At 51.9% G+C, this 25,896-nt stretch overlaps 1 protein-coding gene across 5 annotated transcripts in view; it reads left to right on the top strand.

Annotated features, from left to right (window-relative positions):
• Window positions 1-25,896, top strand: part of EDA (ectodysplasin A) — a 119,283-nt gene that overhangs the window by 89,217 nt on the left and 4,170 nt on the right. For all 5 annotated transcript variants that reach the window (XM_064159015.1, XM_064159014.1, XM_064159013.1 and 2 more), the window contains exons 3-6: window positions 16,075-16,104; window positions 20,547-20,726; window positions 23,070-23,104; window positions 23,505-23,556. In XM_064159015.1, the coding sequence (XP_064015085.1) occupies window positions 16,075-16,104; window positions 20,547-20,726; window positions 23,070-23,104; window positions 23,505-23,556 (297 nt within the window). The remainder of the gene's footprint in view (window positions 1-16,074; window positions 16,105-20,546; window positions 20,727-23,069; window positions 23,105-23,504; window positions 23,557-25,896) is intronic.

The raw sequence follows: 25,896 nt of genomic DNA, 5'->3' as shown, positions 1-25,896 counted from the left end.
TGTGGTTTCCCTCAAAAATGGGAGAAAAAGGGGATTAGGTTCAGAGGAGGTTGAGGTTGGACATTAGGAACAGTTTCTTCTCTGATAGTGTTGTGAAGCCCAGGAGCAGGCTGCCCAGGGAAGTGATGGAGTCACTATCTCTGGAGGGGGTTAAAGCCAGGTAGATATGGAGCTGAGGGATATGATGCAGTGCTGGACTCAGTGATCTTGGAGCTGTATTCCAACCAAAACCATTCCATGATTCTAGGTGTAGCATTTAAGGCAGTGCATTTTTAGGCACCTGACAGAGTTTCATCCTATTGTCGGTTCACACTACTCTGAGTTCATTCTGTGGTACCAAAGTCACTTGGAATTCACACTCTCTGCAGTCTCCATGAACAGGCTTTGCTGCAGCCTCTCTTGGGAAGCCACAGATCTGGTGGTTGGAGGGGCTCCAAGTTTATCTCAGTAGCCTGACAATAGACCATCATTTGTCATCTATGGTGTGGCAGATACCCCAGCAAGACAGAACTTGAGAGAAGCTCCATGTACCTCATGTGTGATACAGCAGCAGAGGTGTGAGCATAGGAGAGTCCTGCAGAGGGACCTTGCCAGGCTGGATGGGTGGGCAGAGGCCAATTGGATGAGACTGAACAAGGCTAAGTGCAGGGTTCTACACTTTGGCCACAACAACCCCGAGCAGCACTACAGGCTGGGGCCAGAGTGGCTGAGAGCAGCCAGGCAGAGAGGGACCTGGGGGTGCTGGGAGATAACTGAACAGTATCAGTGTGCCCAGGTGGGCAGCAGAGCCAATGGCATCCTGGGCTGGCTCAGGAGCAGTGTGGGCAGCAGGACAAGGGAGGTTATTCTGCCCCTGTGCTCAGCACTGATCGGGCCACACCTTGAGTGCTGTGTCCAGTTCTGGACTGCTCAACTCAAGAGAGATGTTGAGGTGCTGGAAGGTGTTTGGAGAAGGGCAGCAAGGCTGGGGAGGGGCCTGGAGCACAGCCCTGTGAGGAGAGGCTGAGGGAGCTGGGGGTGTGCAGCCTGGAGGAGAGGAGGCTCAGGGCAGAGCTCATTGCTGCCTGCAGCTGCCTGAAGGGAGGCTGTAGCCAGGTGGGGTTGGGCTCTGCTGCCAGGCAAGCAGCAACAGAACAAGGGGACACAGTGTGAAGTTGTGGCAGGGCAGGTCTAGGCTGGATGTGAGGAGGAAGTTGTTGGTGGGGAGAGTGGTTGGCATTGGAATGGGCTGCCCAGGGAGGTGGTGGAGTTGCTGTCCATCCAAGCTTATCCTGTTCAACCTAGCACCCAGCCCTGGCCAATCAACCAGACCATGGCACTAAGTGCCCCAGCCAGGCTTGGCTTCAGCACCTCCAGGCACAGTGACTCCACCACCTCCCTGGGCAGCCCATTCCAATGCCAATCACTCTCTCTGACAACAATTTTCTCCTCACATCCAGCCTAGACCTCCCCTGGCACTACTTGAGTGATGTGAATACCCAGAATCTCAGCGTGGTGGGGGCTGGAAGCAACCCCTTGAGATCATCTACTCTAGCACCCCAGATTGCTCAGGATGGCATCCAAGCAGGTTTGGAATCTCTCCAGAGAAGGAGCCTCCACAACCTCTCTGGGCAGCCTCTTCCAGTGTTCCATAACCCTTCCAAGTGACCATGTTTCCCTATTAACATTTATAAAGCCCTGATGAGGTGCTGTTGATTTGTTCCATCTGCAGACCTGCTTTGAGATGTGTTTGTCCTTCCCTGGTGCCTCCTGTCTGGTTCAGCCAAGGTGGTGAGATGACCACTGGCAGATTTTAAGGCCATTCAGAAGTCTGGAGGAGAAATTCTCTGGTCAGAATCCCACCTCAGTTGCATTTTCAGATGTTTGTGTTGATTCCATTGCTGGGTGGACTTCAGATCGTCCTGCTGGATCCTCAGCTCTCAGCCTGTGGTGTGTGCTTTGCTGGCACTTGAGCTGAACTTGGAGGCTTGGGGCTTTGGTGTAGGGTGTTTTTTTCTCTCTTACAGCTGCATGTTAAGCAGGCAGCAGTTATTAGGAGTGACTGGTGATTCTGTCTGAATTCCACTTCTGAAAGCTGGGGCTTTTCACAACGCCTCGGGTCAAATATTGAAGCTGAGGAATCTCAGATAGTTTCTTCTGTTACAAAACACAGCCAGGGCTAATGAGAGGAGAACAGATGTTCCAGCCAGGCAGGAATGCAATTGCATCTGAACTCTCTGTGCATCTCAACTGTGGATGCCACGCAGTGAGCCTTGTAAATGCTGAACTCGACCAGTAGCTGGTGATTCCCACAGCATGAGAGGCTTCATTGTCTCTCTTGTTGGAGTATTTGCAGCTGAGCTCCTCTGGCCACCTCCACAGAGTGTTCTGCAGGCATATGCAAGCGTGCTTAGCACCTGCTCTGAGCCCGTCTGGTCACAGCACAAAAGCTGGCACTGTGAGGGTGGCAAAGCACTGGAATGGGCTGCCCAGAGAGGTTGTGGAGTCTCCTCCTCTGGAGACCTTCAGAACTCGTCTGGGTGTGTTCCTGTGCGACCTGCCCTAGACGATCCTGCCCTGGCAGGGGGTTGGACTCGATGACCTTTGGAGGTCCCTTCCATGCTCTGGGATTCTGTGGAAAGCTGAGGAGCTGGTGCTGAGGACACAGACCTTCCTGAATGGCCAGGTGTGGGAGGCCAGGCACAGAGTCCTGCTGCAGGCTGGCTGCCTTCTGCACATCTTGGGTTGAAGAAGGGTAGGACTGAAGAGCTATACGCAGAGCTACCGTGCAGGTGGTGGGAAGTGTGCAGTTGTCTTCAGCTGTGGCCTCACTCTGCTGGGTTAGAGCAGACCAGATATGTGGGGCATAAGGAAGGAACTAAAGAAGTGCTGCCCTGAACTGGAGACCACCACCACTGGGGTGGAAAACCTGTGGCTGAGACAGAGCAGTTGATTGTTTTCGTTGGGGCTTTTCTGGCTGTCACATTGGGTGCATGATGAAGAGGGTGGCCAGCAGGTGAAGGGAGATTCTACTCTACTCTGCCCTAGTGAGCCCATATCTGGAGTACTGTGTCCACTTCTGGGCTCCCTGCTTTAAGAAAGACAGGTTGCTACTGGAGGGAGTCCAGTGGAAGCTGTGAAGATGCTGAGGGGCCTGCAGCATCTCTGTGAGGAGGAAAGGCTGATGAGAGCCCTGGGGCTGCTTAGCCTGGAGCAGAGTAGCCTGAGAGAGGACCTGATCAATAAAGGTCAATTTCTAAAGGGTGAGGGGCAAGAGGATGAGGCCAGACTCTTTTCAGTGGTTTCTAGAAACAGTAAAAGGGGCAAGGGTATTGAATACACCACAACCCAAGAGGAAAAACTTCTTCACTTGAGGGTGCCAGGGCTCTGCAGTGACTTGTCCAGAGAGGTTGTGGAGTCTCCTTCTCTGGAATGATTCCAAACCCATCCAGATCAAATCCTGGGCCACCTGCTGTGTGTAAACCTGCTTTAGCAGGTTGCTTGGGCTAAATGATCTCCAGAAGTCCCTTCCATCCCCAGGCAGGCTGGGATGCTGGGGTGGTTTGGTTTGTGAGGGTTTGGTGCTGGCCGATAGCGTGTCTGAAAGGCTGTGAGCAGAGCAACTCAGCAGCTGGCTGCAGCAGGCAGAGCTCTGCTGTGCCCCAGCTGCTGCAGGGGCTTGATGTTGGCTGCCTGGCAGAAAGGAATCTGGGGGTTGTAATAGACAGGAGCTGAACGTGAGCCAGCAGTGTGCCCAGGCAGCTGAACATGAGCCAGCAGTGTGCCCAGGCAGCCAAGAAGGCCAATGGCATCCTAACGTGAGTTAAAAATGCTGTGTCCAGCAGAAGCAGGGAGGTGATTGTCCCCTTGGACTTGGCTGTGGTGAGGCCACACCTCGAGTGCTGTGTTCAGTTTTGGGGCACTGCAGTGCAAGAGAGATGTGGAGGTGCTGGAGTGGGTCCAGAGGAGGGCAATGAAGCTGGGGGAAGGGCCTGGAGAATAAATCTGGTGAGGAGTGACTGAGGGAGCTGGGGATGGTTAGTGTGAGGAGGAGGAGGCTGAGGAGAGACCTCATTGCTGTCTACAGCTACCTGAAGGGACATTGTGGAGAGGCTGCTGCTGGGCTCTGCTCACAGGGAACTGGAGACAGAACAAGGGGGGTTGTCTTTAAAGCTGAAGTTGGGGAGGTTTATACTGGACATTAGGGGTAAGTTTTCCATGGGGAGATTGGTCAGGGACTGGAATGAGCTGCCCAGGGAGGTGGTGGAGTCACCCAGGCTGGATGTGTTTAAGGATGGTTTGGATGTGGTGCCTGGGGCTGTGGTTTAAGGTGAATCTTTTAGAGTAGAGTTGGTGATGGTTTGGGAGTTACTCCTCACACACACAATGAATTCACCCAGACTAAACTCAGCTGTTTGGAAGCTAAGGAAGGAAGCTTTGTGTGTTTACAGCTTAGCACTGATTTACAAGCAGATACTTACAATATAGTGCAGATATTTACAACTATATACAGTAATATACAAGTTCAAAGTAAGCAGTCATGGTGCCCAGGAGAGGCTCCCAAACACCCATCCACCTGCTTTACACCCTTTCCTTTATCTCAGAATCTCTCTTACATGCAGGTTGAACTGGAATCATAGAATCAACCAGGTTGGAAGACACTTCCAAGCTCATCCAGCCCAGCCTAGCACCCAGCCCTGGCCAATCAACCAGACCATGGCACTAAGTGCCCCAGCCAGGCTTTGCCTCAACACCCCCAGGCACAGCCACTCCACCACCTCCCTGGGCAGCCCATTCCAATGCCAATCACTCTCTCTGACAACAACTTCCTCCTAACATCCAGCCTAGACCTGCCCTGCCACAACTTGAGACTCTGTCCCCTTGTTCTGTTGCTGCTTTCCTGGCAGCAGAGCCCAACCCCACCTGGCTACAGCCTCCCTTCAGGTAAGTGCAGACAGCAATGAGCTCTGCCCTGAGCCTCCTCTGCTGCAGGCTGCACACCCCCAGCTCCCTCAGCCTCTCCTCACAGGGCTCTGCTCCAGGCCCCTCCCCAGCCTTGCTGCCCTTCTCTGGACACCTTCCAGCACCTCAACATCTCTCTTGAACTGAGTAGCCCAGGACTGGACACAGCACTCAAGGTGTGGCCTGAGCAGTGCTGAGCATAGAGATAGAATAACCTCCCTTGTCCTGCTGGCCACACTGCTCCTGATCCAGCCCAGGATGCCATTGGCTCTGCTGCCCACCTGGGCACACTGCTTCTGATGTTCAGGAAGGGTCAGTAGGGGATTTTAGAAGCAGAATGATTAGTTGGAAAATGTGCAGCTTCAGGCAGAAGAGTTAATATGGCCAGGCAGAAACTGACTTCTCTTCATGTCCTTGCTTTTATATGTCTAAGCAAAACCTATGAGTGAAGCAGACATCACCATTGTTTTCTTTTCACATCCAATGATCTAATTTCTCTCAGTCACCTTCCCTGGTGGTGTTGAAGCCAAGCCTGCCTGGGGCACCTAGTGCCATGGTCTGGTTGATTGGCCAGGGCTGGGTGCTAGGTTGGACTGGCTGAGCTTGGAGGTCTCTTCCAACCTGCTTGATTCTGTGATTAAAACATTCCAATTAGCCTCAAACCAGCACAAGCAATAGCTATAAGCTGCAGCACAGGAGGTTCCACCTTACACAAGGGGGACTGTAAGGGTCCCAGAGCACTGACACACAGGCTTCCCAGAGAAGTTGTGGAGTCTCCTTCTCTGGAGCCTTCCAAGGCCTGTCTGGATGTGTTCCTGTGTGACCTGAGCTAGATTTCATGGTCCTGCTCTGGCAGGGGGGAGGTCAGACTCAATGATCTCTTTGGGTCCCTTCCAAACCCCGCTGACATCCCGCAAACATCCAGCGAGCCCTTTCCTTAGGCTCGGTTAAAACCTGGCTGCAGCACCACTTGGGAATGGTTTTCTACTGGAATTCATGACATATGTTAGTTGTTTATCTTAGTGGGATATGACTTAAAATGTCAGAATGGTTTGTGTTAAGCAACAACCGAATAAAACAAACAAAACAAAAACACAGCTGTAATACTACGCTTTAAATCGCTGGGTTCCAATACGTGGGATTGATGAAAGTAAAGCAATAGGGTGCAGTGGGCTATAGAAAAGAAGCTTTTTTGAGTCCAACCAGCATGCCAAAAAGGAAAGAAAAGCCTGGGGATACCTAAATTAGAAAGAGGGACGTCGTTTGTCAGCTCTGCTGTCAAAGACCCAGCGTTTGGAATCCAACCTAAGCGCCTGAAGGAAGACGAAAGGCACATCGCATTCTTCTGCCCTAGCCAGTGCAGAGAGCGAACTGGGATGGCCACAGGTTCTGCTGTCAACCCCAGGAGCTTGGCTGGAGCTGCTGATGTGAGTTGGGAGATTTGTGTTTGATTGGGTTTTTTTGAGTTTCTGAGCAGGCAGCACAGTGTTGTTTTGCCAGCAACAGTGGCTCTGCAGTTAATTGAGAGCAGGATTTGTCTTTGCTCATGAACACATTTGCGCTGTGGTGTGCTCGCACCTACTCAGTGGAGTCTGGATTTGTTTGTCTGAGAGCCTTCATGGTATCAGTAGGCTGCCTTGGTGCATTGCCACCAATCCCAGAGTGGATCTGGATGAGAGTGAGGAGATAAATCAGTTTGGTTCCTCTTTGTGTTGCATCCAGCGATGGAAATTCCTGGAGCAGCGGGTGAGGATGCCACTGCCTTACCCCAACAAGCAAAGAGCTGAAAGGTCATGGAGTAGTGTTGTCAGCCCAGGAGGTGGCTGGATCCAGCTCTGTCCCCCAGAGTAGGACCAACACCATGGCAGAGGTGATGACAGCAGAGGGGACAGGCTTCTGTTCAGGATGGCTGCTGCTCTGGCCTAGTGCTTCCACAGCCCTCCACCCGTGCTGTTCCTCATGCCAAAACACCCCTAGGAGATACTTAGGGCTGGTGGATCTCTCTGTGCTCCACCAGCAGCTGATGACCTACAGGTCTCACTGGCCTTTCTAAGGTAGAAAAACCTGGTCAATAGAGGGAGCATTTCCATTCCTCCTGCTCCTTCCCCCTCTCCAGCTGGGGCAGAAGGCGAGTGCTCAGCCAGGTGTCTTTACCTGGACCAGAGCCATGGACTGTTGACTGTTGGGCTCTTAGATCAGTCTCTTTTGGTCACTCTTTAGTTCTTGAGACACTGAAACAGGTTGCCCAGGGATGCCTCCTGCTTAGATGTGTTCAAGGCCAGGTTAGATGAGGTCTTTGAGCAACCTGGGCTGGTGGAAGGTGTCCCCGTGGTAGGGTGTTGGAACTAGATTGATCTTTAAGCTCTCTTTCAACTCAAACCATTCTATGAATCTATAAACCAAAGATTTTTTTTTCCACTATCAATATGATTAAAGATCAGCATAAAGAACATCACAAGCTGCTGTCAGCAGTGGCCAGTGCCTCTGTATATTTGCATTTAGCTGTCTTCCCATTGCTTTTGAGGCTGACCAAGTTATTCCCTGATGTGAAGAGTCTTTGTTTGCAATTGTCCAAATAGGCAAAAATCTCTTTGAGTATTGCCAGGAGGAAAGGGGGAAAAAAAGCTTTGGCAACCACAGAGGGGGAAAAAACCAAAAACCTGTTACTTGATGAGATCTTGCATTGTCTGAAGCTGTCTGAGGAAGAGAGATTGTGGCTCTCTGTGGAATCCACTGTCACACCAGGGACTTGAGAGATGGGGCAGGGATGAGCTGTGACTTTTCTCCATTTGTTTGCAGAGCAATAAGCTTGAATTGGGGTCTGGTGTTAAGAGGATCAGAGGAATAGAGAGAGGGAGCAGGCTACTGATCCATGGAGCTCCTGGAGCAGCAGCTGATCATCTGGATGACACATGGATGTAGGTTTGTCTTTTGACAGATTGCTCAGAGGAGTAAAGCTGTGAGGCAGCAGAAGGCCACTCTCATACCTAACTCACCGCAAGAGAAATGATTCTCAGCCTTTGGTGTTGAGCCCCTTTGGTCTTCTCAGCCCCTCTGGCCAAGCAGCATGGTGTGCCAGAAGTGTCAGGGGAGGCCTCAGTGTGTGATACTTCCCCTGGAGGCCTATGGAGACGTGGGTAAAGCCTGCAAGAGAGATGAAGAATAGCCTCCCAAAGTGGATGTAGCCAAGGGAGTGGCTGCAAAGTCTTCTTGATCTTTTGGGCTGGAGGAGTCTGGCTTTGAGCAGTAGGCAGCTTCACCCAGCCACAGGGTTGGGGAATAAGAAGTGCCAACTATAAATTGTCTCTGAGCAAGTTTTGGGTGCTCAGCAGCTTATAACTCCAGAACATGACAGGGCTGCCACTGTGCAGAGCCTCCTGAAATGTAGGGCTTGTGTTTCTGCTGTGCACAGAGGTTAGGTGCAGTGAGGTAGAGCAGCATTGCTGGGATGTCCTCCGAGAGGGGATCTTGCCAGAAGGAAGATGCTGTCAAGTGAAGGACATGAAGGGAGCATAATGGGATGCCATCATGTAGCATCTCCGTTTAAGAATGTGACCAGAGAAAAGAGGATTGAGGGTGGCTGTGTCCACACATACATTTTGAAGAGCTTCAAACAAATGGAAACAAAAGAAGGGAGAGAAACAACAATGGTGAGCGAGGAGAAATGGAATGGCCTTGGGCTTGCTCTGCCTTACAGAGTCACAGAGCCACGGAGTGGGTTGGAAGGGACCTTTAAAGGCCATCTAGCCCAACCTCCCTGCAGTGAGCAGGGACATGTTCAACTAGATGATCCTAATGTGTGCTCTTAATGATAATCCTCAGTGTGATCTTACAGCCCAGAGAGCAACCAGAGCCTGGGCTGCAGCAAGAGCAGTGAGGGCAGCAGGGCAAGGGAAGTGATCCTCCCACTCAGCTCCACACTGCTGAGACCCCACCTGGAGTGCTGCATCCAGTGCTGGAGCCACTGGGGCAAGAGGGCTATGGAGGTGCTGGGAGGTATCCAGAGAAGGGCCATGAGGATGAGCAGAGGGCTGGAGCTGCTCTGCTGTGAGGAGAGGCTGAGGGAGTTGGGGCTGTGCAGTCTGCAGAGGAGAAGTCTCTGGCATTAATAACACTGAGCTTAAAAATATTTAAAGAGCTTTTAGTATCTCATACCCATTTAAATGTCATTACAGAAGCACAGAAGGTTAGAGGCTGGAAGGGACCTCGAAAGATCATCTAGTCCAGCCCCCCTCCCCCAGCTCTGTACATTGAGTTCTGGGGGGTTGACCAAAGTGGAGGGTTTTGGTCTTACTTGATGAGGCAATTTACATCAAGCACAGTCCTAGATTCATGATAGCTTGAAATCTCAGCACTTGAGCTCTGCTTTCTACACCTGCTACCATTACTGTTGGTCAAACAGAGATAGAGGCATTGATGGGAGGCTTAAGGGGTAGAAATTCCTTAGTACTTGATCAGCATAATGGTTCCTTCTGGTCTTAGGACTCCAGAGCTGGCCCCAGCACTGCAGGTGAGGTCTCAGCAGAGTGGAGCAGAGGGGCAGGATCCCCTCCCTCCACCTGCTGCCCACACTGCTGGGGATGCAGCTGAGGGAGTTGGGACTGTGCAGCCTAGAGAGGAGAAGGCTGCCAGGAGACCTTATTGTGGCCTTGCAGTGTCTTAAGGAGGCTATAAGAAAACTGGGGAGGGACTTTTTAGGGTGTCAGGTAGTGATAGGACTATAGGGAATGGGTCCAAGCTAGAGGAGGGTGACCTTATTGTGACCTTTCAGTATCTTAAGGGGGCTATAAGAAAGCTGGGGAGGGATATTTTTAGGCTGAGAGGGAGTGACAGGACTGGGGGGAATGGAATAAAGCTGGAAATGGGTAGATTGAGACTGGGTGTTAGGAAGAAGTTCTTCAGCATGAGGGTGGTGAGAGCCTGGAATGGGTTGCCCAGGGAGACGGTGGAAGCCTCATCCCTGGAGGTGTTTAATGCCAGGCTGGATGAGGCTGTGTGCAGCCTGCTCTAGTGTGAGGTGTCCCTGCCCATGGCAGGGGGTTGGAACTGGCTGGTCCTTGTGGTCCCTTCCAAACCTATTTCTATGCCTTTGTTCTGAACCAAACGTGGACACTGCTAGAATATGGCAGTGGAAGTCACTGACTTGGCAGCTGAGCCTTTGAGAAGGTTCAGCAGCCTGCCCAGGTACTCCTCCTCTGTTTGATTTCTGCAGTGGTCACCCTTTTTACAGGCTGCCTATAAAATCAGTGTAATTGCAAAGCTCTGCTCCCCTCCATAAACCCAGTTTGAACTGTTTGGCAGGAATTTAAGCTATTTCTTGTTAACCCCCACACACAGGACTGAGAAGTGAACCCAGGGGTTGGGTTTTTTTTCATAACCTATTTATATCAGCAGATGTCCTGGAGAAGTTTTTGATATATATATATATTCTTTGTATTTATAGTGAATCACAGCAGTGTGTAGCATGCAGAAAGACAAATCAAGGATGGAGTTTTTTTGGGGGGGAGGAGGGAAGTAAACTCTATCAATCTTTATGGGAGAAAACATGTCATGTGTAATATCCTTGAGTTGCATCAGCATCTGGTTTGCTTATTTTGATTTGTTTTATTTATTTAGTGAGTTGTGCTGAAGCCCTTGGAAACGATCCAGCAGATGTTGGGACTGTGAGGAGCTGGGGGCTAGAACCTGCTCCCTGAAGCATGGTTCTGATTGTCTGCTTGCTGGGATGCAGCTGCACGTTTCTGCGCCACAGAAACTCGCTCCAAGCCCTTCTAGGGATGTGATTGTGCCTCTCTACTCAGCACTGCTGAGGCTGTGGGTCCAGAGGAGGGTAATGAAGCTGGGAGAAGGGCCTGGAGAGTAAATCTGATGAGGAGCAACTAAAGGAGCTGGGGATGCTTAGTGTGAGGAAGAGGAGACTGAGGGCAGACCTCATTGCTGCCTACAGCTACCTGAAGGGACATTGTGGAGAGGCTGCTGCTGGGCTCTGCTCACAGGGAACTGGAGACAGAACAAGGGGGAATGGCCTCAAGGTTTAGATTGGACATTAGGAGTCTTTTCACGGAGAGAGTGGCCAGGGCTGTGCCACTGCTGCTTTCCATTATCACCCACTGCCACTTCTGCGTGACTCCACACAACTCCCCCAGCAGCCGTTTCCAGCCCTGCTGGGGAGCTCAGCCCTGCTATTCATGACACTTTCTTCCTCTCTGGCCAGCCTGAGGCCTGGCATCAGCTCTGCAGCACGCAGGCCTTCCCCCAGAGGAGGCTCTGGCAGTGGGTGTGGAACGCAGCTCCCCAGCACAGAACCACAGGAGGGGCTGGGTGGGAAGGGGCCTCAGAAGCTGCTGCAGTCAGCAGGGACATCTCCAACTGGAGCAGGTTGTTCAGGCTCAGCCTGGCCTGGCATGGCTGTGGGGATGGCACATTGGCCACCTCTAGGGCTGGTCAGGTAGAGAAAGGGGAGGCTGAGGGCAGACCTCACTGCTGTCTGCAGCTGCCTGAGGGGACCTTGTGGAGAGGCTGCTGCTGGGCTCTGCTCACAGGGAACTGGAGACAGAGCAAGGGGGAATGGCCTCAAGCTGAGGCTGGGGAGGTTTAGGTTGGACATTAGGAAGAGTGATCAGGGACTGGAATGAGCTGCCCAGGGAGGTGGTGGAGTCACCCAGGCTGGCTGTGTGTAAGGGTGGTTTGGATGTGGTGCTTGGGGCTGTGGTTTCAGGTGACCCTTGCAGAGCAGGGTTCTAGGTTGGGCTGGGTGATGCTGAGAGGCTTTGCCTGCCTGCCTGTTGCTGTGACTCTGTGAATACTGAGTTCAGTTTTGGGCCCCTCACTCAAGAAGGACACTGAGATGCTGGAGCATTTCCAGAGAAGGGCAACAAAGCCAGGGAAGGGTCTAGAGCATAGGTCTTTTGAGGTGTGCCTGAGGGAACTGCAGCTGTTTAGTTTGGAGAAGAGGAGGCTGAGGAGAGACCTCTGCAGATACCTGAAGGGAGGCTGCAGTGAGGTTGGTGTTCACAGGATCACAGGATGTCAGGGATTGGAAAGGACCCAAAGAGATCATCTGGTCCAAGCCCTCTGCCAGAGCAGGACCATACAATCTAGTTCAGGGCACACAGCAACACATCCAGACAGGCCTTGAAAGCCTTCAGAGAAGGAGACTCCACAACCTCTCTGGGCAGCCTGTGCCAGTGCTCTGGGACCCTTCCAGTCAAGAAGTTTCCTCTTGTGCTGAGCTGGAGCCTCCTGTGCTGCAGCTTCCATCCATTGCTGCTTGTCCTATCTCAGGGAGCAGTGAGCAGAGCCTGTCCCCCCTCCTGACCTCCAGCACTCAGGTATTTATAAGCATTGATTCAATCCTCTCTCAGTCTTCTTTTCTCCAGACTAAACAGCCCCAGGTCCCTCAGCCTCTCCTCATCAGGCAGTGCTCCAGTCCCATCATCATCCTTGTAGCCATCTGCTGGACTCTGTCCAGCAGATCTCTGTCCCTCTTAAACTGGGATCTTCTCTCCCTACCATCAAGTGACAGCTTGAGGGGAAATGGCCTGAAATTATGCTAGGGGAGGTTTGGATTGGAGAGTAGGGAAAAAAGGTTATGGAAAGAGTGGTCAGGCATTGGAATAGGTCACACAGGGAAGTGGTGGAGTTGCTGTCCCTGGAGCTGTTAAAAAAAATATGTGGCCATGGCACTCTGGGACACTGTTTAGTGGCCATGGTGGTGTTAGGTTGATGGTTGGTTGACCTAAGAGGTCTTTTCCAACCAGAACAGTCTTATGATTTTAAACAGTCCCTCCTCAGCCTTTCTGGGCAATGTGGGTTTTATACTCACAGAATCAACCAGGTTGGCAGAGAGCTCCAAGCTCATCCAGCCCAACCTAGCACCCAGCCCTGCCCAATCAACCAGACCATGGCACTAAGTGCCCCAGCCAGGCTTGGCTTCAACACTTCCAGGGACATCAACTCCACCACCTCCCTGGGCAGCCCATTCCAATGCAAATCACTCTGACAACAGCTTCCTCCTAACATCCAGCCTAGACCTCCCCTGGCACAGCTTGAGACTGTGTCCCTTTGTTCTGTTGGTTTTTGTCTGGCAGCAGAGCCCAACCCCACCTGGCTACAGCCTCCCTGCAGGTAGTTGTAGCCAGCAATGAGCTCTGCCCTGAGCCTCCTCTGCTGCAGGCTGCACACCCCCAGCTCCCTCAGCCTCTCCTCACAGGGCTGTGCTCCAGGTCCCTCCCCAGCCTTGCTGCCCTTCTCTGGACACCTTCCAGCACCTCAACATCTCTCATGAATTGAGGAGCCCAGAACTGGACACAGCACTCAAGGTGTGGCCTGAGCAATGCCGAGTACAGGGACAGAAGAACCTCCCTTGTCCTGCTGCCCACACTGTGTGTCAATACAGGTTTGGTACTCTGGTGGCCCTCTCCTCAGACTCTCTTAAGCTCTTTGTTACCTCTTTGGCCTCGAGAAAGAGTTGATGAGTTTTTGAGCGAAAAGGAGGCAAATTCCATCCTGCTGGATGGGGCAAACCTTTACAATCAAACCCTCCAATTAAATTATCCACCCCTTCCAAGTGAGAGCCGAGCAGATGCACAGCCCAGAGCCTCAAGAAGCTCCCAGGGCTAGTTGAGGCTGGGATTGGTTTGGGTTTTGTGTTGGGTTTTTTTTCTTCCCCCTTCATGTCAGAAGTATTCCTGTGTTTGTCGAAAGCTTCACTTGCAGAGCCTTTAACATCTCTCTCTGCCGTGCCTGGAACAGATGGGTGTGTTGTAATATAGGCTGTGAACATTCACATTGCATGTGGTTCTCATTCCTCCCATTCATCTTTGAAGCTAATTGGTTCCATCCAGTTCCAATGTGTTTGGCTGGCCGCAGCTATTTGTACTTTCACTCTGGTTATGGGGCTTGATGGAGTGATATATAGGACATGAAATAAACTCTCGTGACTCTGAGCTCTGAAGAGACCCAGGCACAGCACTTGCATTTTGCTGCCTTTTTTTATCATCACTGTTGTTGTTATACTCAAAGGTTTCTGTTGTTGTTGATTTAGTTCTCTCCACTGGAATTGTTCTTTCCTTGCTGGTGCTGGTCAGCGGTGTGGTTGCCTCTCGTTTTAGTATCATAGAATGGTTTAGGTTGGAAGGGAGCTCAAAGCTCAGCCAGTTCCAACCCCCTGCTATAGGCAGGGACACCTCCCACTAGAACAGGTCGCTCAAGGACCTGTCCAGCCTGGCTCTGAACACCTCCAGGGAGCTTGTGGATGACAGGGACAGGCAGTGCTCCAGTCCCCTAATCGTCCTCTTAGCTCTCTACTGGATGCTCTCCAGCAGATCCCTGTCCCTATTCAACTGGGGAGCCCAAAACTGAAGGCAGTACTCAAGATGAAGTCTAACCAGGGCAGAAAAGAGGGGGAAGAGAACCTCCCTCAATCTACTGGACACCCTCTCCTTAATGCACCCCCGGATCCCCCTGCCCCCCTTGGCCAGAGGGGCACATTGCTGCGCCATGGACAAGTTGAGCAGGAACAGTAAGCGAGGTAATGCCTTCATGTTCCTCTGGCCCAGCAGCATGATGGAGGCAAATGAGCAGTGCTCTTGAAAAGGCTTCTGTGAGGTTGCTGAGTGTTTCTGTGGTCCTTCTCTCATCTTCCCTCTAATTAGCCATTGGAATATGGCACCTCTGTCCTAATTGGTCATCTGTCTTTCTCTAGCACTGCAGGCTCAAACAGCCTCGTTACCTTCCGCTCATTACGAGCACGTCTCGGTTAAAGGTGCTTTCAGTCTCTGATGTGTCTTTAAACCCATGGAGAGATCTCACTGATGGAGAGCAAAGGACTATGTGGGGATTTTTGCAGCTTGTTCCCATCCATCATTAATGCCTGAGGAAGCAGTGGAAGGTGTTTGACACTTCAGCTTCTGCTCAGGAGGTCATGCAGGTTCTCAGCTTTGCTGTAAACATTTCCCCTTCTTGCTAGAAAGGCTTCTGTTCCCCTTCTTTAAACACATCAGCTCAGGCTTTGCTTTTGGTTTGTTTTCCTGGTTTTGTCATTATCTTCAAGCAACTTGGCTCATAAATAGAATCACAGAATGGTTTGGGTTGGAAGGGACCTCCAAAGGTCATCCAGTCCACCCTCCCTGCGGTTAGCAAGGACATCCTGAACGAGAGCAGGTTGCTCAGAGCCTTGTCCAGCCTCATCTTGAATAGCTCCAGGGATGAGGCCTCAACTGCCTCTCTGGGCTACCTGTTGCAGTGTTCCAGCACCCTCATGGTGCAGAACTTGCTCCTGAAATCCAATCTAAAGCTGCTCTCCTCTCATTTCAAACCATTCCCTCTCATCTTGTCCCTGCAGGCCTTTGCAGACAGTTCCTTCTTGTAGCCCCCTTCATGTACTGTCAGGCTATTATTAGGTCTGCCTGGAGCCTTCTCTTCTCCAAGCTGAACAGCTACAGCTCCCTTAGCCTGAGGTTACTGCTCCTAGCTCAGTGTCACACTACCTTCTAACCTGTTGTCACCAAGAAGTGAAGTGTGTCAGCTTTCCATCTCCACCTTGGCAATTTCAGCCTAACAGAGAAAACTCCTGTGCAACCATGCAGGACACAGATGCATCCATTTGTCCACTGGAAGAACAATCTGCTGTGTCAGGAGTGTGGTTTGAAATGGTTGCCTTGCATCTCAGGATAGCTCCTGGCTGAAGGTTGGATAGGGAAATGGGCTGGTGGCTGCTTAGGCAGAGCTCTGTGCAGTGTTCAGCAGAGCTGGAGCCAAGCTGACCTCTGAGAGCCAAGCTAGGCTCAAGGTTGAAGAGTATCTGCCAGCTGAGCTTTGCTGCTGGCCACAAGCCAGGTCTAACTCATCTTTGCAGTAAGAGGGGGAGATGTACTCCTGGGGAGCCCACCAAGACTCACTCACTTGGCTTGCACCAGCCTTGGGTTGCTTGTTTGAGAGAGGGGAGAGCAGTTCTGGGTCCTTGTAAAGTGGTTTAAATCTCCACAGTGACTGTGGGAAACAGAAGACTGCACAGCTTCGATGTTCCAGCCCTGGCTCAGCAGCCTCTGGGTCTGGGACTGTTGGTGGCAGTGAGTGAGGATTTTCTAAGTGACCACTGAATTTCACTGGTTTTCTTTCTCTCCTTTACAGGTCCAAGCTCAGTGAAAAACAAGAAGAAGGGTAAGTCTGACTCCTGGTTTAACTTTCTGTGCCTGTGGTGCCTGGCTCTGAATTCTCTCTGGGAAGGAGGAACCAATGACAGGTTTCTTCTCCTGGAAGAGCAGGGATTGGTATGGTGCCTGGTCCCAGAACGAGGACCATGGACTGCCCCATTGCCATGTCAGGACTCTGTGACCCAAGGGCACTCCTTAAAGCCCTCCTGAAATGCTGAAGGAAGGGAATTACCTTCTCTAGAAGTCAGTCTGAAGATGCTGCATATTAACTAGTTGAGTGGAGCTGAGCCATGTGCCTGCTGTCAGGAGCTGCCAGGCAGGTTGATGCCAGCTTCAGACTCCCCCCAACATAGATTTGCTCTGCACCTCACTTCTGCGATGGGTTAAGCTCAGAAGTGTTACTTGGTTTGGGCAGCCTGAGTGGTGGTCAGCCCAAAGAATCAACCAGGTTGGGAGAGACCTCCAAGCTCATCCAGTCCAACCTAGCACCCAGCCATATCCAGTCAACCAGACCATGGCACTAAGTGCCTCATCCAGGCTTTGCTTGACTTGCTGATGTTCCTCAAGCTGCTTGCCAAAGGGTAGTTGCTTGGGTTGAGTTGGAAATGAGTTGTTGTGACTTGAGCTGTTCAGGAGGCAGCCCTAAGGTTTCTGTGGTGTGTTTGAGGTTTGTCTACAACTGCTGGAGATGACTTGCAGTGAGACACTTGTTGCTGCTTGGAAATTGAGCTAGTCCCAGAGGCCAAGCATCTCCTGGCATGATTCCCAGCAGCGTGGGCAGCAGGTCGAGGGAGGGGATTCTGCCCTTCTGCTCCACTCTGCTGAAACCTCACCTGCAGTGCTGGGGCCAGCTCCAGCATCCTCCACATAGGAGATACATGACCCTGTTGGAGTGGGGCCAGAGGAGGTTGCAGTAATGATCCAAAGGCTGGAACCCTTCTGCTGTGAGTTCAGGATGAGAGTTGAGGTTGTTCAGCCTGGAGAAGGGAGGCTTCAGGGAGACCTTCTGGTGGCCTTTCAGTGCTTAAAGGATGTGATAAGAAGGCTGGGGACAGAGTTTTTATCAGGGCCTTTTGTGACAGGACAAAGGGTGGTGGTTCTAAACTAAAACCACCCAACCCATGTCATAGTTCTGCACTTTTTCCTGCCTGTAACCATCAGACCCCTTCTGTGCACGTTTTCAAAGCTGCACTGCAAGCTCCCAGAGGGTCATAGGTTGTGGGAGGTGCAGAAGCTGTGGTCAGCTCAGGGCAGTGCTGCCTCTGCAGCCTGAGGGGCTGAACTTGTTGAAGGGCTGGAGGCATTCCCATGTGCCCGTGGCCAAGCCTGTGCAGCACAGCACTGACTGGTGCAGTGTCAGTTCTCTGCTCACTACCTGTGCCACCTAATGAGCCATTTAATGAGCATTAAACAATCAGCTGTGCAGCACTTTGCTGTGCCCCTGGAGACCTCCCTGCATGTGCATGGCCTGGGCTCCAGCCCACCACCACAGCCTGCAGCAGCCAGAGCAGCCAAGCTCTTTGCTGCTTTACCACCACATCAGATTGCTCTTAAAGCTCCTGTAGTTTATATTTGCCTTCAGAAGCAGCATAATTTTTTCCTGTTTGAGCAGCTTGTCCTAGCAAAGCTCTGGAACCCTAAACCCATGTTAAATCAGCCCAGCTAATAACAAATGAAGGCTGTGGTGGTGGGAGCAGTTGTGCAGTAGCAGGGGGACCTCGCAGAGCTGTATTACATACAGCTGTGTAAAATAGTTTCATTATATGGTAGTGTCTCAATGAATTTGATATTTTGGGGGTTGTTTTTTAAGAGTTAGAGCTTATTGTCTGCTGAATGATGGTTGAGGGAGCCTGGAGCATCTCCCTGATGATGACTCTGAGCCCTGAGGCTCTTTTAGCCTGGAGAAGAGCAGCCGGAGAGGGGATCTGATCAATAGCTAAAGGGTGGAGGGCAAGAGGATGAGGCCAGACTCTTTCCAGCAGTGCCCAGTGACAGGACAAGGGACAATGGGCACAAACTGGGACCCAGGAAGGTTCATCTGGGCATGAGGGGGAAGAAAAATCTTTCCTGTGAGAGTGCCAGAGCCCTGGAGCAGGCTGCCCAGAGAGGCTGGGGAGTCTCCTCTGGAGATTTGAAACCCACCTGGACACCATGATCCTGAGCAACCTGCTGTGGGTCACCCTGCTTTAGCAGGATGATCTCCAGATGTCCCTTCCAACCCCCCACCTGTCTGTGAAGAGTTACTGCTTCTACCTGCTTTGAGCTTTGGATACAGATGGAGATGTGGCACAGGGAGCCAGAGGTGCCAGAGAGCCTCTCTGGGCAGCTGGCTTGTGCTGGAGTCCCCTTGCTTAGAAGATGAATCAAGAGCTTTGTGCTGGCTGAACATCTGGTTCTTGCCTTGTGACTTTTAATAAAGTAGGTCCCCTCAGTGCAGAGATGAAGCTGCAATTGCTTGAAGGGATAGTACAGAGAGAAGTGTCCCTGTGTGGCACTGGAGTTCTGTGCAGCGGTTTCACTGCAGCAGCAGCAGCAAGCAGCAGCAGCTCCTTTGGTAGCAGACAGATTTCTGGAGCAGATGAGTTAAACCAGCTGTACTGGGTGTCCCTCTGGGGAAGGAGAGCAGGGAGTCACAGCAGCCAGATTCCTGACGTGCTGTGTGTGATCCTTCCTGGGGATGGCCTCCGTGGGAGCGGGTGGGAACGAGAGGAATCCAGTCCTGTGCTTTGGGGGAAATAGGTGAGAGGGGTTTGGTGCAAGGTGATAGCTTCCAAAGCATGTCCTGATCCCGAGGAGGAGAATTGCTGGATTAGAGGGAGGCTGGCTTGTTGCCAGCTCTGAAGGCTTGGCTGCTGATCTGGGCAGCAATCCCGCTGGGAGTTATTTCTCCCCCGAAGCCCTGTCCCGTTTTTGCAGCATCCCTGCATTACTTTAATCCCCAATCCTTGCTTTAACTTTGTTCTCTGCATATGGAAGCTGAGGGACACCATTGTCCTGCACTGATTTCCACATGCCAGTGGCCAACTGGAGATTTCCACTTCTGTGCTGACTAAAATTAATGGATCTGTTTTGCTTTTCCCCCCTCCCCTTTTAGTTTTGTTCCATGACAAAGATGGATATTTAGCAGAGAAACAGATATATAAATACACTCATAAACCATTCCAATACCCATTATTTCACATCCTAACTGCTGCTGTCATCTAGGAAAGCATTTAATTCTGTCCTACAGAGGATGTTGCTTCAGCAATTGAAGCAATTTGGCTGTGTCAATAAAGCACTTGGGCATAAAAGGGGTTTCAAAGCTGCATTTAAAAAAAAATAAAGGAAAGAAAAGTGCATCCAAAGAGTTTGGTTTCCTCCAGGGCTCTGGAAAAGCAGGAGAGCACAGCTCAGGCTTTCCCTGCAGACCTGACTTGAGTCCGCTCTGTCTGGGGGATGCTTTGCCCCACCTGGCTGTGCTGTTTCTCACACTGTTGGGCAAGTGTGTTTGAGGGTGGTGGCAGTTCCGCAGTGCTTTCATCCTCCTGGCTGGGTTAGTCCTTGCCTTGCCACTCCATCCCCATCCCCACAGGCATTCTGAGGTCTTTGGAGGCACTGCAGCATTCCTCCGTGCCTGCGGAGTTCGTCCTTAGCACAGAGCTATGGATGCCTCCTGCGTGGCCCTGGGCGCTCAGGAGCTGAAGTGAAGCTCTGAACTGCCCTCTGGAGGCATCTCTCTCCCTCAGGCAGGAGACTCGGCCATGGGCACTGGATACAGCAGGAAGAGAGGACTCTTCTGTTCGTTGGGGTTTTCAGTGGCACCCAGGCAAATGGAGCAACTGCAGAGCCATTCTCCTCGACTTCAGTACTCCACAGAACCATACAAGTATAGACTCCACCGGGTTGGAATAGAGCTCCAAGCTCATCCAGCCCAACCTAGCACCCAGCCCTGGCTAATCAACCAGACCATGGCACTAAGTGCCCCAGCCAGGCTTGGCTTCAACACCTCCAGGGATGGTGACTCCACCACCTCCCTGGGCAGCAGCATCCTAACCCTGCCATAGAGGTGCTACCAGCTCTTTGGCACACTGCCTTTGAGGGTTGCAGGACTTCCCAGCCCTCTGCCAAGGGCAGAGCTGCCAGGCCAAAGCTCTTGAGGCAGAGACCATCTCAGCCTCCATGTCTTGGGAGGCCTGGCAGAGTCCATGTGCCTCATGCAAATGTATTTATTCAATGCTGGAAGGAGCCTGCAAGGTGCTGCTCTGCTTCTGCCCTGCTGGCAGTGTTTTCCTCAGGATGCAGAGCCATGAGCCAGAGCAAGTTGGGTGCTTCTCCTTGATCCTGCCCTCCAGCCAGCCATGAAGCATCCCCACTCTTCTGCTTTCCTTGTTCCTGGAGCTTTCCTGTAGGCTAAAGACCATCTCATAGATGGTCGTAGGAGAAGCTAACGTTTGACCTTCTGTTTTTCAGGTAAGAAGGCTGGTCCTCCAGGGCCCAATGGTCCCCAAGGGCCACCAGGTCCTCCTGGGCCCCAGGGTCCTCCTGGCATTCCTGGCATCCCGGGGATTCCTGGCACAACTGTCATGGGACCACCCGGCCCCCCTGGCCCACCGGGCCCTCAGGGACCACCTGGGCTGCAGGGCCCCTCAGGTAACCGATTTGTCCCCTCCTCTGCTGGGAGCCTTCACACATCATAAGGATGCAGGAGATGCCACAGAGTCACACATCAAGAAATAAGCTCCAGCTTTCCATCTGAGGGCAGCGAAGGTGCCAAAAGTGATGGTGCAGCATCCTTGCACAGGACTTGGGTGCTCCTGGGCTCATCTTGGCACCCTGGGTGAAGATGAGAGGAGCAGCAGAACCTCTGCAGCCCTTTGGGAGCCCAGCAGCTGTGGCTTAGGGAAGAGGATGCAGAGAAGGAGCAGCCAAGAGCTGCAGAGCCTCAGTTGCTTTTAAGCATCCCAGTGAAGTCAGCCAGTGGGTGCAAACAGGGGGCAAGGTGTTTCTTCCCACTGGTGGCTTGGTCTTTGTGTCAACTCCTCTTAAGCTGATGCAAAGCCTGGCATCAGCACTGGAACAGCTGGTGCCTGGCACAGCCCCTGAGTCTGCCCAGGAGCCAATATGATCCCAGGCATCCCCCATCCAGTACCAATCAGATGGAGCTAGGAGTTTCTCCTGCAGTTCTTGGTTTCTTTTTCCCTTGTTTCTGCACTGTATTGTTACACAGAACCACAGAATTAACCAGGTTGGAACAGACCTCTAAGTTCATTGAGCCCAACCTGTCACCTAACTCTTCTAATTAACTAACCCATGGCACTAAGTGCCTCATCCAGTCTCTAATGTGCCAATTATTTTGTTAAAGTCCCTGAATTTAGGAGCTCTTTAACAGGCAGGTCAAAGAACATTCGAATTAGTGGTGGTGTTTTATACATAGATGGAGTATTTGGGGCAGTCATGGGCTCCCCAGTCCAAGAGAGACAGAGAACTACTGGAGAGAGTCCAGTGGAGGCTATGAAGGTGCTGGAGGGGACCGGCAGCATCTCTGTGAGGAGACAAGGCTGAGATTCCTGAGGCTGTTTAGCCTGGAGAAGAGCAGACAGAGGGAATCTGATCAATAGCTAAAGGGCAGGGGGCAAAAAGATGAGACCAGGCTCTTTTCAGTGGTGCCCAGTGGCAGAAGAAGGAGCAACAGGCACAAACTGGGAACAGTTTGCCCTGAACATGAGGAAGAAACTTATTTGTTGTGAGTGAAGCACTGGAGCAGGCTGCCCAGAGGGGTTGTGGAATCTGTGAGGAGAAGGAGGGGACATGCTTGGACACAATCTGGGCAGCCTGCTGTGAGTGCCCCTGCTTTAGCAGGCAGGTTGGACTAAGTGATCTCCAGAAGGGCCCCCTCCAACCCCCACCATGCTGAGCTTCTGGGATATATAACCATAGAATCAACCAGGTTGGAAGAGACCTCCAAGCTCATCCAGTCCAACCTAGCACCCAGCCCTGCCCAACCAACCAGACCATGGCACTAAGTGCTCCATCCAGGCTTTGCTTCAACACCTCCAGGGGTGGTGACTCCACCACCTCCCCGAGCAGCCCATCCCAGTGCCAATCACTCTCTCTGACAACAACTTCCTCCTAACATCCAGCCTAGACCTCCCCTGGCATAAAATGATGACTATTTAATTGGAGAGCCCAACTCGAGGGTTACCTGATTTGACTTCCCTTAAAGAAAAACAGTATTTGAAATGCTTTAAAGTCCTGTTTAAAATGAGTAATCTGGAGTTAAAAAAGAAAATAATCATAGCATCCCCTGAGCTGTGCCTGCTTAACCTGCACACATGTCCAGAGAATCATAGAATCAGCCAGGTTGGAAGAGACCTCCAAGATCATCCAGTCCAACCTAGCACCCAGCCCTAGCCAAGTATCTCCAGAGAAATCAGGGGCACTCAGCCTATAGCTCAAAAGAAGAGGTGGTTGACTTCTCAGTTCCTCAAAACTTGCCTAAACAGAGGCCAGGAGCAGCATGAGGTCCTTAGCACTCCAAAGTGCTGCCCACAAGCATCTCCTCTCTAACAATCTGGCTCTCAGAGCAGAGAGATTTCAGCACGTAGCTCGAGTGCAATGAATGACCTGAGTTCCTGTGCAGTGAAACTTGGCCTCTGGGCAGCCAAGAGGCTTTTGTTGTTGTTGTTGCCACCGCTGCTCAGGAGGGTTGTGCAATTTGTCCTCTCGTGGAAGCTGGTTGAATGACATTGGGGAATGTTGATGGGGTTAGATAGAAGAAGAGGAAGAAACCAGTTAAAAATGGGATGGCTCTTTTTGCTTCTTTGCTCTGTAGCTGCACCCAGAACACTGCCACTGTTCTCCTCCTCAAAAAAAAAAAAGAGGGAGGGGGAAAAAGTGAATTTAATCTTATTTGGGGATTAAAGAAGTTTAGTTTAGAGTTTGCTGCAGCTCTTTCAAGCTTCTCCTTCAATGGTGTGAAATTGTGTTTTGCAGGTGCCACGGACAAGGCTGGCTCCAGAGACATCCAGGTTGGTTGATCTTCTTTCAAGGTCATCTTCTTTCCAAGAGGGAAAAATCCCCAGTTTTGGTTGGATCTTGGCAACTCGCAGCTCACTTTGTGTTCCATGATGTAGCTCTGGAAAAAGCCATGTGTTAAATCAGAGCTACGTGGGACGACAGCCTGAGCTCAGCCTTTTTGTTGCTCCAAGGAAAGGCATGTTAACCTGCCTTGGGCTTCTGACCTCTTCTGCAGTACTTAAACACATTGCTGGCAGCTGCTCTGATCTTCTGGTTTCCTTTGTGAGAAGCATGAATGATCTCAGGGTTCTCTCATACCCCTCTGCTCGTCACCAGTGCCGTGGAGGTGTGTTGAGTGACTGTGCCACAGAGTGTCCCATTAACTTTAAATCCCTGTGATCTTATTTGCAGCCAGCTGTGGTCCACCTCCAAGGCCAAGGCTCAGCAATCCAAGTCAAGAATGGTAAGGATCTCATAATATTGATAGTTATGAGAAGAGCTCATTCTGCATCCTTGGCCTTAGATTTGAGTCCAGGTTCATCCTGTTTGGGTCCAAGATTGTCCCCGCTCTTGGCTTCCCTATGAGACAGAATCACAGAGTGGTTTGGATTGGAAGTGACCTCTAGTCCATCTAGTTTAGCCTTCCTGCAGTGAGCAGGGACATCTTCAACTGGAGCAAGAGTGCTCAGAGCCCAGTCCAACCTGACCTGCAGTGGTTCCTAAGATGGGGCATCTGACACCCCTCTGAGCACCCTGGGCCAGAGTCTCACCACCCACAGCTGTCAAAACTGCTTTAGTTAGTCAAATTCCCCTGCCCAAACCCTTTCAGAGGAGTCTTCTATTGAGTCTCCATCCCTGTTTCCCCCACTCTTCTATCTCCCAGATGATCTCTGTCATGTAATTCCCAGTAACTGTCCCACTCAATCTCCCCTCTCCTTGGCCTCCAGATGGATGTTGTGCCTCCTCCACCCTGCTCTGTTTTCCCCAGCCCTTCAGTGTTCAGCCTCCTTTCTGACTCTCTTCTCTTTTAAGCCCTCTGTGTATCCTTTTCCTGTCTCAGCCCCATTAACCTTTGTTTTCCTCCACTTTTCCCAGTAATTTATGGCAGGGGAAGGCACAGCTGTGGTGTGAGGACACAGAGGTGCAAAGCCATCAGCTCCTCCTGTGTTACGCTGTAGCCACACACACCTGCAGCCTCTGGGGCCCTTTGTGCATCTCTGCACCCCCCAACAGGGACTCCTCAGCTCGAGAGAGACAGAGAACTACTGGAGACAGTCCAGAGGAGGCTACAGAGATGCTGAAGGGCCTGGAGGAGGAGGAAAGGCTGAGAGCTCTGGGACTGGTTAGCCTGGAGAAGAGCAGCCCCAGAGGGGATCTGCTCAATGCTGAAGGGCAGGGAGCAAGAGGTTGGAGCCAGGTTCTTGTCAGTGGAGCCCAGTGACAGGACAAGGGGCAACAGGCACAAACTGGAAACCAAGAGGTTCCATCTGCATGTGAGGAAATACTCCTTTACTGTGAGGATGCCCTGGAACAGGCTGCCCAGAGAGTCTCCTCTCCTGGACTCCTGTAGAGTCTCCTCTGGAGAGATTCCAGACCTGCCAGGACATTGTGATCCTCAGCAACCTGCTGTGGGTGACTCTGCTTTAGCAGGGGGGGTTGGACTAGATGATATCCAGAGGTCTCTTCAATCCCCACCACGCTGGGATTCAGTAACAGCCTCTAAGCCTTGAAGCTCCAGTCCTGCTGCGATGTTTCACATCCACAGGCAGCTCTTTGCTCTCCTCCTTCCTTGCTGGATCCCAATCCAATTTCTGCTCGAGTTCTCATCTTGCCAACAGCTGGGGCTCATTCATGTCTGCTGCCTGCCTGCTCCCCATGTCTGGCAGTGCTGGAGGGGAGCTGGCTGGCTTGTCCCCTGCCTAAGTGACACACGCAGCTCCTCGGCGAGAGCAATGCACCTACCTTCAACCCAGACCTGGAGGGTTGCAGCTCCCACTGATTCGTGCGGCAGGGACAGGGCTAAGGAGTAATTATCCCTTCATTAACAGGAGGCCCCGATGTTCACAGCATGGGGGCTGCTCTCCCAGAGTGGGAATTGCCCTGAGTGCCCTTCCCTGCTGCTCGGGAACAATCCAGCCTCGTGAGCCATTAATGCTGTCCAGCTGCCAGCCAGCAGAACACAGCCTGGGCCAGGCTGCAGTGGGGGGAGGGAGCTGCACAGCAGATGAATCATAGAATGTCAGGGGCTGGAAGGGACCTCCAAAGATCATAGAATCAAGCAGGTTGGAAGAGACCTCCAAGCTCAGCCAGTCCAGCCTAGCACCCAGCCCTGGCCAATCAACCAGACCATGGCACTAAGTGCCCCAGCCAGGCTTGGCTTCAACACCTCCAGGGACAGCCACTCCACCACCTCCCTGGGCAGCCCATTCCGGTGCCAATCACTCTCTCTGCCAACAACTTCTAATATCAAGCCTATACCTCCCCCAGCCCCACTCCCATAGCAGGATCACACAGAGCAGATCACACAGGAATGCATCCAGGTGGGGCTTGAACATCACCAGAGAGGGAGACTCCACAACCCCCCTGGGCAGCCTGTTCCAGTGCTCTGTCACTCTCACAGGGAAAAATTCTTCCTCAGGTTCACACGGAACCTCCTGTGCCTCAGCATCCACCCACTGCCCCTTGTCCTGTCATTGGGCATCACCCAGCAGAGCCTGGCTCCAGCCTCCTGGCATTCACCCTGCACATACTTATAAACATGCATGAGGGAGTGCCAGGACTAGGGGGAGTGGAGCAAAGCTGG

The sequence above is a fragment of the Pogoniulus pusillus genome, chromosome 19, assembly GCF_015220805.1.
Source record: "Pogoniulus pusillus isolate bPogPus1 chromosome 19, bPogPus1.pri, whole genome shotgun sequence".
Taxonomy (NCBI): Eukaryota; Metazoa; Chordata; class Aves; order Piciformes; family Lybiidae; genus Pogoniulus; species Pogoniulus pusillus.
Note: the sequence above shows the minus strand (reverse complement) of the source record. Positions and strands in the feature narration are given on the sequence as shown.